The sequence below is a fragment of the Saimiri boliviensis genome, chromosome 13 (assembly GCF_048565385.1).
Source record: "Saimiri boliviensis isolate mSaiBol1 chromosome 13, mSaiBol1.pri, whole genome shotgun sequence".
Lineage (NCBI taxonomy): Eukaryota > Metazoa > Chordata > Mammalia > Primates > Cebidae > Saimiri > Saimiri boliviensis.
This window is the reverse complement of record NC_133461.1, coordinates 112,132,235-112,146,524: the sequence shown is the minus strand read 5'-3', so window position 1 is coordinate 112,146,524 and position 14,290 is coordinate 112,132,235. Positions and strand designations below refer to the sequence as shown.

Genomic DNA, 14,290 nt, shown 5'->3' with positions numbered 1-14,290 from the left:
ATGTGACCACAGAATGCAGTGCGAGGCCCTGGGCTACATCTGGGACTAGAAAATGACATTGGAGTGAAAGCGGTGAGGTGTGAAGAAGGTCTGTAGATCAGTTAGGAGTGCCGTATCAACGTGGTGTCCTGGATTTGACGGTCATGCTATGCCTATGTCAGATGTTAGCCTCTGGGGAAGCCAGGCCCAGGCACTCAGGAGGCAGCTCTTTGCAACTTTTCCATCTGAAATTATTTCTAAATAAATGCTAGAAAAGAAAAAACCACTAAATGCTTGAAAATGTCCACTTTTTAAAAGTTCTAGATTCACCCCTCAACTTAAAAATTATTTAACTGTTATTTTAGTGTTTTCATTCCTCAAGTATTAAAGTAAACCTGGGTTTACATTTGTGTTTTTTTGTTTTTCTTCTTATTTTGCAGACAAAGTTTATATGGGGCCAGGACAACTGTATCAAGATTTGCAAAACTTGTTACATGACTTAAATGTAATCGGTCAAATCACTCAGCTGATAGGAAACCTTAAAGGAAACTATCAGGTAACAATTGAAGCGATTTGATTTCAAATTCTGTCTTCACTTCTAAGTCATTGTAAGCATTTTATTATATCTCTAAGTTCTACCACAAGTGAGAATCCATTTTGACTTTAAAAATTAATCGGATTATACATTTTCTCCTGTATTAGAGAAGGTGAAAGTAACCATAACTTTTCTTTTTTTCATTTTGCAAATAGACTTGAATATCAGTTCTGTCTTAAAAATGGCTCAGCCCTCCCACAGTGCGGTCTGACTCCCAAATGTTTCTTTGGGATAGTTTTATTTGATCTGAATTTCTCATGTTAAAAATTTTTTTAAATCTTACTTGGGGCGGCCCTTCTTTTTAAACATGTTTGAAATGTGCGTATTTATTTCCTTTGTAGAACTTAAACCAGTCAGTAGCCCATGATTGGACATCAGGTTTACAAAGGCTCATTTTGAAGAAAGAAGATGAAATCAGAGCTGCAGACTGCTGCAGAATTCAGTTACAGCTCCCAGGGAAGCACGACAAGTTAGTAGTAGCTTTAAAATGAAACCTTCTTGGTCAGTGCTGGGGGAAAAAAATGGTTCTTTGCCATGACATAGATGTTTTTCGGCTTGCTGATTACATAAGACAGGCAAAATATGTAATTTAACCTCACAGGATGGAGCACATTTTATCAAATGAATGCCTGTCTGTTGTTTCTGGCAGATCTGGGCGACCGACCTTCTTTACAGCTGTGTTCAATACGTTTACCCCTGCCATCAAGGAGTCCTGGGTCAACAGCTTACAGATGGCCAAGCTTGCCCTGGGTAAGGCCTGGCTGACTGAGGCTGAATGAGGCATGCTGCACGATGATGAATTCCTGCCTGTAAGGGTGAGGTCAGGCTTGAGAAGGAGACTCCGAAGGGGAGCCATCCATTGATCTGAAAGAGGAAAATTAACCCTAGCATGAGCAATTTTTAAGACGTTCATACTAAAATGGAGGGGTTGCAGGAACAAGGCCATGGTGTTTCTGGTACCAGTTGCAGCAGAACACAGAGGAAGTCCCAGGAACCTGGCCGTGAACCAGATGCTGGAGGCAGGCGGCGGGCAGCGGCCTCCAAATGCCAGGGAGGTCATTGTTCCTCTTGGCCCTTCTCCTCACTCCTCACTGAGAAGCAAAACACAGGGCTGGGCTGAGGGGTCACTGAAGATCTTCCCAGCACCAAAGATAAACCCCATGGTTTTACTGTAGATGTGACTTTATGATTTCCTTGTTCCGATGTCTCTTCAGCCTTGATTATGTTTTGCTCTCTTTGTAATGTACTTACACACACCCCTCAGACTTGTTACTCAGAATATACTGGGATGTCATGTGTGTGTAAAATTCTCATTCTGCTGTGGATACTCTGAAATGTTAACTGAGAACAAAATAGAGAAGGGAAATGCAGAGCATGGATGATGCCATTGCCCCAGGGAGCTCTGATCAGTGGAAGGGCCTTGTCTGGAAGGGAAAGCCTTCCCGACTTTGTGCTCAGTTGACAAGGAAGCAGAAACACAGCCCCTCTCTCTCTTGCTAACTAATTGAGTGGTTTGTCAGGTGAGGTTCAGAGTGACTCAGCAAACAAGGAAGTAGCTACTCTCTAAAGAGAATGAGCTGAACATGCAGATAACTCCCCTTCCATCTTCAGATCCAGTACCTGTTCTGTAATGCCCAGGTTGACAGTTTGTTTTAGTAGTAAAATATTTCTCCATTTCATTGTACTTTTTCTTATCTCATAGTATTATACCACGTTTTAAAGTGTCTCAGTACCTCTCTAGTGTTTGAATCTAAACATCTCTTTTGCTTTGGGAAAAAATGGAGAAAGATAAGGGGAAGTAGACCTGTGTGGTTTCCACAGCGAAGTTTTGCAGCCTTTGGGTCCAGCATACCGGAGGCGCAAACAGGAAGACGTCCCCGCCATTTAGAGGGAGCAATGCTGCCTCCTAAAATAATGCAGTGAATACAGAGCGTATGCTGTAAGAGGAGATCGTACTGTTTTCCAGGAGTAAAACATGGCGTTATCTGGTCCTAAACAAACAGAATGCTGGAAACTTCCCCTGCTGTGGCCCGTGGAGCTGCAGGTGTGTTGCGTGTGAATTAACTGCATTCTTGCTCATTTCTTTCTGAATATAATCACAGAAGAGGAGAACCATATGGGCTGGTTCTGTGTGGAAGATGATGGGAATCACATTAAAAAGGAGAAGCATCCTCTCCTTGTCGGACACATGCCCGTGATGGTGGCCAAGCAGCAGGAGTTGAAGGTAAAGGGAGGCAGGGCAGGGCCCGGCCCACGGTGGGGTGCACCTCACAGCTCTGACTGGGCCACTTGGGAGATGATTCTTAAGGGGCATGGTTAGAACGTGGTCTTCCCAGGTTAACCACAGTCACTGCTTCTCAAGAAGTAATTTATTTGGAAATAAGATTGCTGTTGTTTAAAACCTAAAAAACACCCAGCTGTTACCTCTGAAGCCCAGTCCTGGGCCAGGACCCTGGGATATTCCAACACCACCACAGCATCGGAGGCCTTGCTAGTTAAACAGGGGACACGTGTTTCACATTTGTAGCTCTGTTTTGCCTTTGCTTGGCAAACAGTCTGTTTCCACGGTGGATCGTAACTCCAAGTCTCACGTCTGCTTGAGGCACGTCGTGCTCTCTGCCTGGGCAGTCTCCACCTCCAGGGTGGCATCTTGTTAATGTTCCCGGTGTCGGTGACTCAGGCACAACAGGCCAGGGCCTTCAGTGACTTTGGCGGTATCTTATTCTTTAAGAAATAAAGATACTGTTTCTCACCCTGGTCCCTAGCAGCTCCCCCAACCCCTCCCATTGGGAGTCTCAGACAGTGCACAGGACTTCCCTGGGAGAGCCCTGGTGGGCCAGGGAAGGGAAGAGGCACGGGCTTCCTCGCTGCTGCGTTCTCACAGGCTGCGCTGGATGCCTCTGGGGGCGGCTCTCCCATCTGATGCGCCCCTGGGTTTCTGTGTGCTGATGGGATCTGAAGAGTAAGGTACCAAAGGCTGAATCCACTTAGGTGTTCGCTTCTGAAAAGCTAATTTCTGAGACTTGAACTTTTCAACTTTTATCCTCGCTGTTTTAATCTTTGATAGGTAATGAACCTGTAATTTCTGTGGTTATACATTGGCAGCAAGTCATCCGTTTAAGACGTTATGTAGTCTAAGAGCCTCTTAGCTCTGTTTTATATGTGAACGTTTAATTTTATTCCATTTTAGATTGAATGTGCTGCTTATAATCCTGAACCTTACCTCAACAATGAAAGCCAGCCAGAGTCATTTTCCACAGCACATGGTTTCCTGTGGGTAAGATGTGTTTATTTGTTTTTGGTGCCGGTTCACAGAGAATCAACATTTGTAGCAGTGTGATGAGAGACTAAGATGTGAATTGCTCAGTGCAGAGTTGCTGGTGGCTTAGCCCAGAGTGTACTCACAAACATGAACACTTCTTTGAAAGGGAGCTGATCGCTTTTGGAAAAGATTTAGAATTCTTAGGAATGCAAATATTTGTATCTTTTCCTTTTCATCCAAAACATTTACCAGATAAAGTTCAGTCCAAAGACAATAAACTAATATGAGAATAATTTTAATTTTTTTTTTCCATTTTGGTGGTGATACTGCATGGATATTTTTTCTCCAAGACGCTTTTTGCAGTGGAAACTTAGCAATTAAAATTAATGTGTTCCAAATGAAATATTGCATCTGAAATTAGGGTGCTATTGCGGTGGACGTTCCTGGTTCCTGCAAACTAGAGTCGAGCTGTGTGGTCCGAGGCTCTCCCCTCTCTGGTTTCCTGTGTTCCCGCCCTGCAGCCTCAGACTTGCCCTCCAGCGGTCCACTGTGCTTTTCCAAACCCTCATCCTTTCCTCCCAGGCATCCTGAGCAGCAAGTCATGCCTCTCACTTCTCACAGCCACTCATCCTGCTTGGTCGGTGTTCCTAGTTGAGTGTCAGAAATGGAACAACCCAATTAGCTGGTATTTTGTTCGTACCAACCTGTGAATGGAGGAGTAGCCTTAATTCCCTTGGCGGTTTCCACTTTTAAGAGACCTGTTTTCCATCTAGGCAGGCAGACCTGTCATCGCTGAAGCCTCATCCCCTTGCCCGGTCGCAGCCCTAGCCCTGTAGGCAGTGCAGGGGCCTGGGAGATGGGCATTCTTCCCTGGCAGCCTGAAAGTAGGATGTCTGTGTGTAGCATGGAATAAATACAGGAAAGATAAGGAGAGTTTAACAACATTCTCAAAGGTGGTGGAAAAGAAAAAGAATCAGTGAAAACACCCCCCTAAATTAGCTAGTGCTTTCTGTTCACAGGGATCAGACCCTTTCCCACTTAAAAAAAATAAATTTAAGTTTAAATTGGGAAACTATGCTATGTGTTCTCATTGTTGAGATTCAAGCACACAGGAAGTTCACGTACACACTTGTAGCAATACTACTTTAGAAATTTCACAGCTGGGTGCAGTGGCTCACACCTATAATCCCAGCACTTTGGGAGGCTAAAGTGGGCAGATTCAAGACCAGCCTGGACAACACAGTGAAACCCCATCTCTGCTAAAAATACAAAAATTAGCTGGGCACGGTGACGTGAACCTGTAGTCCGGTAGTCCCAGCAGCTTGGGAGGCTCAGGCAGGAGAATCGCTTGAACCTGGGAGGCCAAGGTTGCAGCGAGCTGAGATTGCACCGCTGCACTCCAGCCTGGGCAACAGAGTGAGACTCCATCTCAAAAAAATAAAAAGAAAAAGAATTCCACAACATACCACATGTTGAGTTCAAATGATCTACCTTGGGATATATTCTTATTGATGTTTTTCACATTTGAAAGGTTTATTTTCTTAGCCAAGGTCATTAAACATTGGTTTTATTAAAGTGGATGATCATGTGCTGCTTAGAACTTTAAATGGAGAATGGATGATAGGCCTTTACCTTCGTATTGTGACGACTACATGATTTTTAAAGTATAGAAATGTAACCTTGTAAAAATTAAAGTTATGCTCTTGCTTTAAAATTGTTTGGAAACCCTAATTAAATAGGTTGAGAAGAAAAGGGGCCTCTGAGCAATTGTTTAAGCAATTTTTTGATTTTTCTAAGTGTGTTGATTCTCATATGAAAATCGAAGCTTGTCATGGTCTTTAAGTGTCAGATTCCAGCGTATTATGGAAGCCTCCACACGCTCATTTTCTTTTTTCTCCTAATTCTCTGATTCAGATTGGAAGTTGTACCCATCAAATGGGTCAGATTGCCATCGTCTCGTTTCAAAATTCCACCCCCAAAGTCATCGAGTGTTTCAATGTTGAATCTCGAATCCTGTGCATGCTGTACATTCCTGTTGAGCAGAAGCGTAGAGAACCCAGGGTACCCCTGGACCCTGAGACCTCGGCCGCAAGAGCTTCTGTGCCAACGATCTGTGTAGGGACGGAGGAGGGAAGGTGGGTAGCACTCAACACGTTACAGAGAATCAGCCAGCTCTGCCCATTGAGGGCATGGTGGGGAGCCTGTCCTGGAAAGAGTCCTTGACTTTGACTCAGGAGCAGCCTGTGTAGGAATTAGGGAATACTAGGGGAAATTTTTAGGGTCATTGCACTTTGAAATAACTAGTGAATTGGGCCCCTGGAAATTATTCTAGGAAAGTCTTAAAGAGGAGTGGTATTTCTTTAAAGGAGTAAGTTTTGCTGTTTGCCACTGAAATGTCTCATTTTTATTCATGCTTTTTAAAAGCACATCCCCCCGCCCTTGTGTTTTGGGATAAAACCACCATCATATTCTATGTTATGATCATATTGAATTGTTGACATCATTTAAAGGAGAGTTAAAATGATTTTCCTGATGTGAAGTTACAAGATATATAGGAAGAACTAATTTTTTTTTTATATTCCAGAATTTCCCTTTTAAAAATAAAGAAATCAAGGTTGTTGCAAATTTTTTAAAAGTACGGGCAAGTGTTTCTAGGGATGGAGAAGGACAGGCAAGAGGGAGGAATTGAAATGTTTTGTGTTTATGTTAATAGACACCCTCATTCTCCTCCCAACGAGCAAATATATTTATTAGCTTGTATTTTTCTCTTAAAGCATTTCCATTTATAAAAGCAGTCAAGGCTCCAAGAAAGTGAGACTTCAGCACTTTTTCACTCCTGAGAAGTCCACAGTCATGAGCCTGGCTTGCACGTCTCAGAGCCTGTACGCCGGCCTGGTCAACGGGGCGGTCGCCAGCTACACCAGGGCCCCAGGTGAGGCGGGTCTCACGGCCTCCTGGCCGGTCCTCGGGGCTCACTTGGCCCCTGCGTCTGGTTTAGCCTCCCTCCCCTGCGCTCATCACCCTGGCCCCAGGCCTGTGTGTGTTGCCTCTTCCCCAAAAGGTGTTTGTTGAATACACAGGTGTCGTTTCAGAAGTCAGTCTCCCTGTCTCCTCCCACCTCGGCTTGGCTGTTTCTCCCCCTTGGATGGGAGCCCAGGCCATGCAGCGCGCTCCCTCAGCGTGTCCTGCGCTGACCGGCGATCAGCCTGTCTGCTGGGCGGGGCCTCTTGGACCTGGGCTACTGCTCTTTGCCCCGGTGCTGCTCCCTTCGTCCCTCACGTTCTCTTGACCGCAGGGCCAAGGACGCCATTGTGTTCCGCTGGGTGCCATGGACAAGGTGCTCCCCGGCCCATCCCGCCTGGTCCCTGCATCCGCCGGGGGTGGTCAGGCTGCTTTTCTCTCTCCAGCCACTGCCGCATTTGTAGCATCCTGCTTTGCAGGCTCTTCCCGTGGAAGCTCTGCTTATGGGGCTTTCCCTCCAGCTTCCTTGGTGCTGGCTGAGGCTGCTGTCCCGGCCCCTCCCTCAGCCGTGAGTGCAGGGGTGCCGAGCCCCAGCCTGGATCCCGGTGATTCTCGGTGCTGCCATTCCCAGAGTGCAGCACGCGGGGCTTCCCTCCCCTGAAAGCAGTCCTGCGCCACCCTCCCTGCGGCCGGGAGCCGGCCTGGGCCGGTCCCGTCCGCCTCCCTCCTCCGCCACTGTCCCTCGGACCATCCAACATTCATTCTTGTACCTCGAGCCCATGTCCCAGCTCACTCCCCGTCATCACCACCCTGGTCCAGATAGCCCAGCTCCCGCCTGGATGGCAGCCTAGCTTCGCATTCATTCTTGCATTTCCACCCATTCATTCTCGAAACATTTGTTACTGAGATTTATAAACTGTTTACCTCCCCAGCTTACAATTGTCTGGTGAGTCCCCAGCGTACTTAGAATAAAATTCCAGCCCTTATTCCTTGCCAACAGGGCCCTTTGCCCTCCAGCCACCCCGGTTGTCTCTGCTCTGAGCGTCCTGCTCCCTGCTGCCATTGGAGTTCCTCCCTCCTTGGAAATCTGCGCCAGCCCATCCTTGAGCCTGGGCTGAGCCCTTGGACTTTGATGTCTCGTCGTCGGGGAGGCTCTCTCAACCTGCTCCACAGAGACGGCCCCTCCTTCTCCTGTGTGGTTCCAGCCTGGCCTGTGTGCCCACTTGCGCCAGGAAGGCCTGGTCTTGGTTCTCACTCCAGTAGGTGCAGTAGGCACAGGAGCCACTCTTGTCTTGCCCCTCAGCCATCCGGACTCCGACCTGCTGATCCCTGGCTGATCCCTGGCTCCTTGGCGGGTCCCCGGTTGCCCCCCTCTCATCTGGTGGGTGCCCCAGCCTGGCTTCCGGTCTGCACCCTCCTCTTCACTCGGCCTCATGATTTCACTTATCCACGGACAGTTGAGTGTCTTCGGGGCTGACCTCTCCCATTCCAGTCCTGCTTCGTCTGCCAGCCTCCTTGGCCGACCTTGTCCCGTCCCTGCTCCGGGTAGGGGAGGCCCCTCCGCAGCTGCTTCCCTGCTGCTGCTCGCGTTTCTACCACTCTGCACGCTTCGCTCTTTCACGAAGCTTCACGGAGGAATGTGCGTCGATACTTTTTCATATAATGTGGATTTGTTTCTGTTTTCTAGTTTCTATTAAATGTAATAGAAGTTACATTTCCATTACGTAGAATGTGTTTTATGCTGCGTCCCCCATTTCTGTCCCGGGTTTCCTCGTGAGCGTGTCTTGAGTCTCTCGCTTGGCTGCGGTGCTGTCCTGTCCACTGCGCAGCCCTGTGCTGGGCTGTGTTTTCCCCTCATCTGTAACATGATCTGTAACTGAGATGGACCGAATGTGTCTCTTTGTGTCTTCCCCACGGAGCACTGGTGGGTGTACTGTCTGGGAGCCCGCGAGGTGGCCTGCGCAGAAGCGCATAGCCTGCCACTGCGTTCTTGGTGTTGGGGAATGTGGCTGGCTGGAGGCCTCGGCTTGTGCAGAGCGAGGAGGCTGCTTCCCGGCTCCTCACAGTTGCCAGGGCTCTGACTTTCAAGGCACTTAAAAATCTGAAATTCTGTGGCAATTTCCAGATTTTTAAGTGTTAGTTCGGAATGTCATTAGCATGTGCCCGGGTCTGGCTGTGCTGTGGGCAGCCTGCTGAGGGCTCTGGCCTGAGACAGCTATGCAGGGAGAAGTCATCCTAAGAAAGACAAGTGCATGCTGCACACTGCAGAAAGACCCGCTCAGGCACTTGGAGAACAGAGGTCAGTTACTGGAAGTTAAACCTTTACCAAGCGAGACATCTGAAGCAGGCCATCCTGTCCCTGATCTTTGAGTTCTTGTTTTAGAGGAATTATGCTTTCCGTAGGACGCTGCCAAGCCCATTGGACAGCCAGGATTCAAGTGCAGCGGGTGGTGGACAGAGCTCTGACCCAGGATTCAAAACCCCGCGTTCTTGTGCCACTCTGTGCCCTGCAGAGCATGTGAATGTCAGAGAAAATTGTAGCTCTGCACTGAGTCCACATAGTTCTGAAGGTTGCACTGCTTTAAAGGGCTGTGAGTACCAGATGGGAAGGCCCATGCACGCTGGGCCCTGTGCACATATTATACGTGAAAAGCAGGCTCACATTCACTGGGGCTAATAATCACCCGACAACACTTTTTAGCCTAATTGCAACATTAAAGCATTTCCATTAAAGTTGAATTGTAACTGAAAGAATGCCACAAAAGCCAAAGCTTGGATAGTTGCCTTTTGGTGACTGCACACCTCAGCTTCAGGCACTTGTTTTGTATTCAAAGGTTCAGTGCTTGAAATCCAGAATAAAGAGATAAGAAGTAGGGCCATGTTCTCCTGACTGAGTGAAGCGTGTTTACTTGATTAGGAAGTCAAAGGCGTCGATGGATTAATAATTTAGTTACATTTTTAAGGTCGATGCCTTAATTAATGCTTAGATGGAGAATTGAAGAATTCATTTTAATTATTTACAGGATAATTACATTAGTCACTTTAAAAATTTATGGTAAATCTTGTTTCAAATACTTTTTATTGGTATTCAAGCTAATGACTTGTACTTGATATAAAGTGTGAAAGACCTCACCAGTAGATCCTTGAAAATGTTTTCAAACCAAAATGTTTTATGACTCCCTAGGCTTCAAGAAAGGGAACAAATTCATCAAAAGAAAGGAATTTCTTTTAACTCAATTTTGATTTTTTTAAAGTGTTCTGTGAAGATACGGTCTCTCCTCATGATACAGTGTATAGCAAGGCATGTGTTAGAGTGGAAACAGCTCACAGGGAAGTGCAGCATCCCCCCAGTTATTTTGCATGCGTTCCTTCTCATGATGACGGTATCATTTTATGTACTATTATTGTAAATACAAGTATTTATTGAACACCTGTGTGTTGAGTACTGTGCTGAGCTTTTTACACGCATTATTTTATTTTAATTTTTGAAACCTTTGAGGCTAGTGGTAGAATGGTCTTCATCATACAGTAAGGAAGCTGAGATTCAGGGTGAATGAGTGCTTTGTATGGGACGCACGTGACGGGGATAGGTGGGGGGCCCGAGCTGTGCATGCCACAGCTGTGTGTGCTTCCTGCCAGGCTCCATGGGCTGATTGGTGTGGCTGGCAGCTTGTGGATCCCCCCACACACAGGATCAGGCACAAGGGTTATACTACATATACTCTTTTGGTTGTCTGTTATTTAAAAGGATACATGATCCCATTTTCCTGTTCCTATGTACAGAATACTGAACTTGAATGAAATTACGTCTTTTCTTTTAAGATGGATCCTGGGATTCAGAACCTCAAAAAGTGATAAAGTTAGGCGTCCTGCCCGTTAGAAGTCTACTCATGATGGAAGACACGTTGTGGGCAGCTTCTGGAGGTCAAGTCTTCATCATCAGTGTGGAGACTCATGCTGTAGAGGTGAGTCGCTCGGGTGGCTACACAGTGCAGAAAAGATGCCTGTCAGATACAGCTCAGCTGACTTCCAGTGCCGAAGTCAAAAAGGCTTCTTGTCTGTGGCCATGTGCTAAAAGAAAATTCCTTCCAGCTAGGCATGGTGGCTCACGCTTGTCATGCCATTACTTTGGGAGGCTGAGGTTGGAGGATCGTTTGAGTTCATGAGTTCCAGGCCAGCCTGAGCAACAAAGTAAGACCCTGTCCCTACCAAAAATAAATAAATAAATAAATAAAAATTAACTGGGCATGGTGGTGCACACCTATAGTCCCAAGTACTCTAAAGGCTGAAGCAGGAGCCTGACTTGAGCCCGAGAGGTTCACGCTTCACTGAGCCAAGATCTCACCCCTGCACTCCAGCCTGGGCAACAGAGCAAGATTATGTTTCAGAAAAGGAAAAAAAAAAAAGGGAAAGGGAAAGAAAATTCCTTCTAAGTTTTGCTTAGAAAGACAAGATTAGCAAGAAAAGTCAACTAACCATTTTTTAACCATTTAGCTGTGTTCACTGGTTACCTGCTAAGTAAAAGAAACATTGCCTTCAGAAATGTATTCGGTGTGAACTTAGAGTCCTCAAGGACTCAGGAAAAATTTTTATTTGATTGAGGTGACATTTCAATTCACTGGGCTAAATGGATCATTCACCAAAGAATGGGGAGACGAGTGGGCCGCACTGGGGAAACACAGAGGGCCCTCCGACCCCAGCCCTCTCCTATTCTAAACTCTCCAGATGGACGGAATTTCAACATCAAATGAAACTGTAAACCTCTAAGATAAAAAGCCGTAGGATGGTTTTATTACTTTGCAATGGAGAAAGCCTCTCCAAGCATGCCACAAACCCAGAAGTTACCATAATAAATAAAATGATACAGCTTAGTAACGTTGTTTAAATCTAAATATGTGTATGAAATATTTATAGGGGAAAAACTGGGAAAACATTTCCTGTATATATGACTGAAGTTAATGTTCTTAAATGCAAAGATTTCTTATTAAACTAAGAAAAAGATAACCAACCCAATAGAAGATGCTGTAAGGACATGAATAGGCAGCTCACAGAAAAAGAAATACAAATACACCATAAACCCATACATATATGCCTTAGCCTTGTTAGCAACTAAAATTGCCTGTTAAAGCAAGGCACTATTTTATTGATAAACTATTTTTAGAACAGTTTTAGGTTCACTGCACAACTGAGTGGAAAGTACAGAATTTTCCACGTACAGCTCCGTACACACCCGCAGCCCCTGCCCCCATCAGCCCTCCCGGAGTGGTGCGTTTGTCACAGTCCAAGAGCCTGCACGGGCCTGTCATCGTTACCCGGAGTTCACGATTCACTGAGGGCTTACGCTTGGTGCCGTGCTTCTGCGGGTTTGGGTAAATGTATCGTAACATTGCCTACCACTACAGCCTCGTGAAGAGGGTTCCCTGCCCCGGAAATCCTCTGTTCTCTGTTCAGTCCTCCCTCCCCCAGCCCGGGCAACCACTGGTCTTCAAGGTGCCCTTTATTCAGATTCACAGAAGGTAAATGCTACATGCGACCCAGTTAGACTGTGGGGGCACGGGGTTCTCAGGACTGTGGGGCCTTAGGGCAGCCCCTTCAGAGGACACTTACCTGTTACCAGTTAGCACTGGAGCTTATAAGGTCTTCCTGCAAGTTCCCTGCCCTGGAGAAATCCACTCCACAGAGGAGCTTGTGCACTCACACTCACAAGTTCCCTTGCAGCCTTGTTGGTATGGCAAACACTTGGGAGTGTCCTAAATGCATGCGCATGGGAGGAGCTGGGGAAATAAGGGCATCTGTGCCCCACGGAGCAGGTGAGCTCGGGCAGCGGGAGGAGGCCCTCCCTCTCCTTGTGAGTGTTCCTAAATGTGCACCCATGAGGGCATGTGTGGGCAGGCAGGCTGTGGAACGCTGAGCTCACTCCCAGGGAGGCTGCAGTGCCCAGCGAAGCCACCCGTGTCTGCTCTTGTCAGTGGCTGTGTGACGTGCCAGTGTGTGTGTGGGTGCAGCTCAACAGGCATTCCTGAAGTCATAAGGAAAAGGCCACATACTGCTTGTCACACCTGTGTATTTCAGCCGTATCGTGTGTGGTGTTTATGACGAGGTTGCACTGTCTTATTTTCTCCTCTCTGCTCCTGGCCATGTGTTGTCCCCACTGACCGTAAACAAACCCTGATAACAGAGGTGTTTTTTTCAGCCAATGAAATGGATCAACCCATCATTAAAAATCTATAAATTAGCTGGGCATAGTAGTGCATACCTGTAGTCCTGGGTATTCAGGAGGCTAAGGTGGGGGGATCACTTGAGCCCAGGAAATCAAGGCTGCAGTGAGCCAAGATCACACTGCCATACACCAGCCTGGGCAACAGAGTGAGACCTTGTCTCAAAAAAAAAAAAAAAAAAATTCCTTTGACCCTCATAAAAAAGGTCATAAGAAAGAATGCCTTCAGTTGGGGTGAGGGGTTTAATTTCATCTCTTTGAAGCCTCTGAAGATGCTCTAATGACTAAATCACCACAAATCCAGAAAGAAATATTATCATTATGGGCTTCTAAAAATGCTTGGATAGACCATTGTTAGGAGGGATATATCGATTCCCCAGGTTAGGAGCTTTAAGACATTTTGCTGGTATTTCATGAATCACATTTGCACACACTCCTGAGACCTGTTTCAGGATGTCCCAAGGTGGCATGCTCTGTCGTCTCAGAGAGAACGTGGCTCCCGAGCTGCCACGCAGACGCACCTTGTGCTGCCGGTGAGCGTTGGAATGTGGGCTAATGCCGTCTTCATAAGGAAAGGGCTCTCGGCTGGTCCGTGGAGATGCGGGCCTGGTTAGGGATGTGAGATCCACACTGGGGCAAGGTGCAGATGGGCCCTGGGTCCTGGGCTGCCTGGAGGCCCATGCTCCTCCGTGGATCATGAATAGCATTCCTCTGTATGTGTCTGTTTTTGACACAGCCTCCCCCACATCCTTTGAGACCTGGCCTGCTAGACTAGGACGGCAAATAGCTGGACAGGGTGGTCGGGGAACATGTGACATGATTTTTGGCAGTATTGTTCTTGTTATTTTTCATATCCGTCTGAAGCTTCTTATTTCATGGGTCCTAAGAATGAAGCCTTCAGCCTCACATGGAGCCATTGGTTAGCCAGCGCTGCTGTGCAGGGCGGCCCTGTGGATGCTGTCACAACTTCCTTGTATACGATCAGTACAGCCATCCTAGTAATTGTGTATTTACAGAGGCACCAGGTTCACGTCCTAGCTCAGCCATGTGGTATACTGTTCTCTTGGATGAGCCACCTACCTGGACCTCAGTTGTCTGAGCTCATAGCTGGGGGTAATTCTCCTTTCTCAGGCTGCTCGTGGGTGAAGTGTGATGTGAGGGCCCCTAGCAAAGGGCATGCCTATAGAACCTGTCATTTGTTATTAGAATAAATTATGATTAAATATACAGGCTCCAGACACAACATTTGGTTAGTCCATATTTGCTTTTTTCCCAC

The 14,290-nt window shown here is 46.8% G+C and overlaps 1 protein-coding gene across 6 annotated transcripts in view; it reads left to right on the top strand.

Annotated features, from left to right (window-relative positions):
* ARHGEF10 (Rho guanine nucleotide exchange factor 10) overlaps positions 1-14,290 on the top strand; it is a 122,481-nt gene that overhangs the window by 88,891 nt on the left and 19,300 nt on the right. For all 6 annotated transcript variants that reach the window (XM_074384211.1, XM_039461090.2, XM_039461091.2 and 3 more), the window contains 8 exons: positions 420-535; positions 916-1,043; positions 1,224-1,324; positions 2,677-2,798; positions 3,765-3,851; positions 5,751-5,971; positions 6,611-6,768; positions 10,620-10,762. In XM_074384211.1, the coding sequence (XP_074240312.1) occupies positions 420-535; positions 916-1,043; positions 1,224-1,324; positions 2,677-2,798; positions 3,765-3,851; positions 5,751-5,971; positions 6,611-6,768; positions 10,620-10,762 (1,076 nt within the window). The remainder of the gene's footprint in view (positions 1-419; positions 536-915; positions 1,044-1,223; positions 1,325-2,676; positions 2,799-3,764; positions 3,852-5,750; positions 5,972-6,610; positions 6,769-10,619; positions 10,763-14,290) is intronic.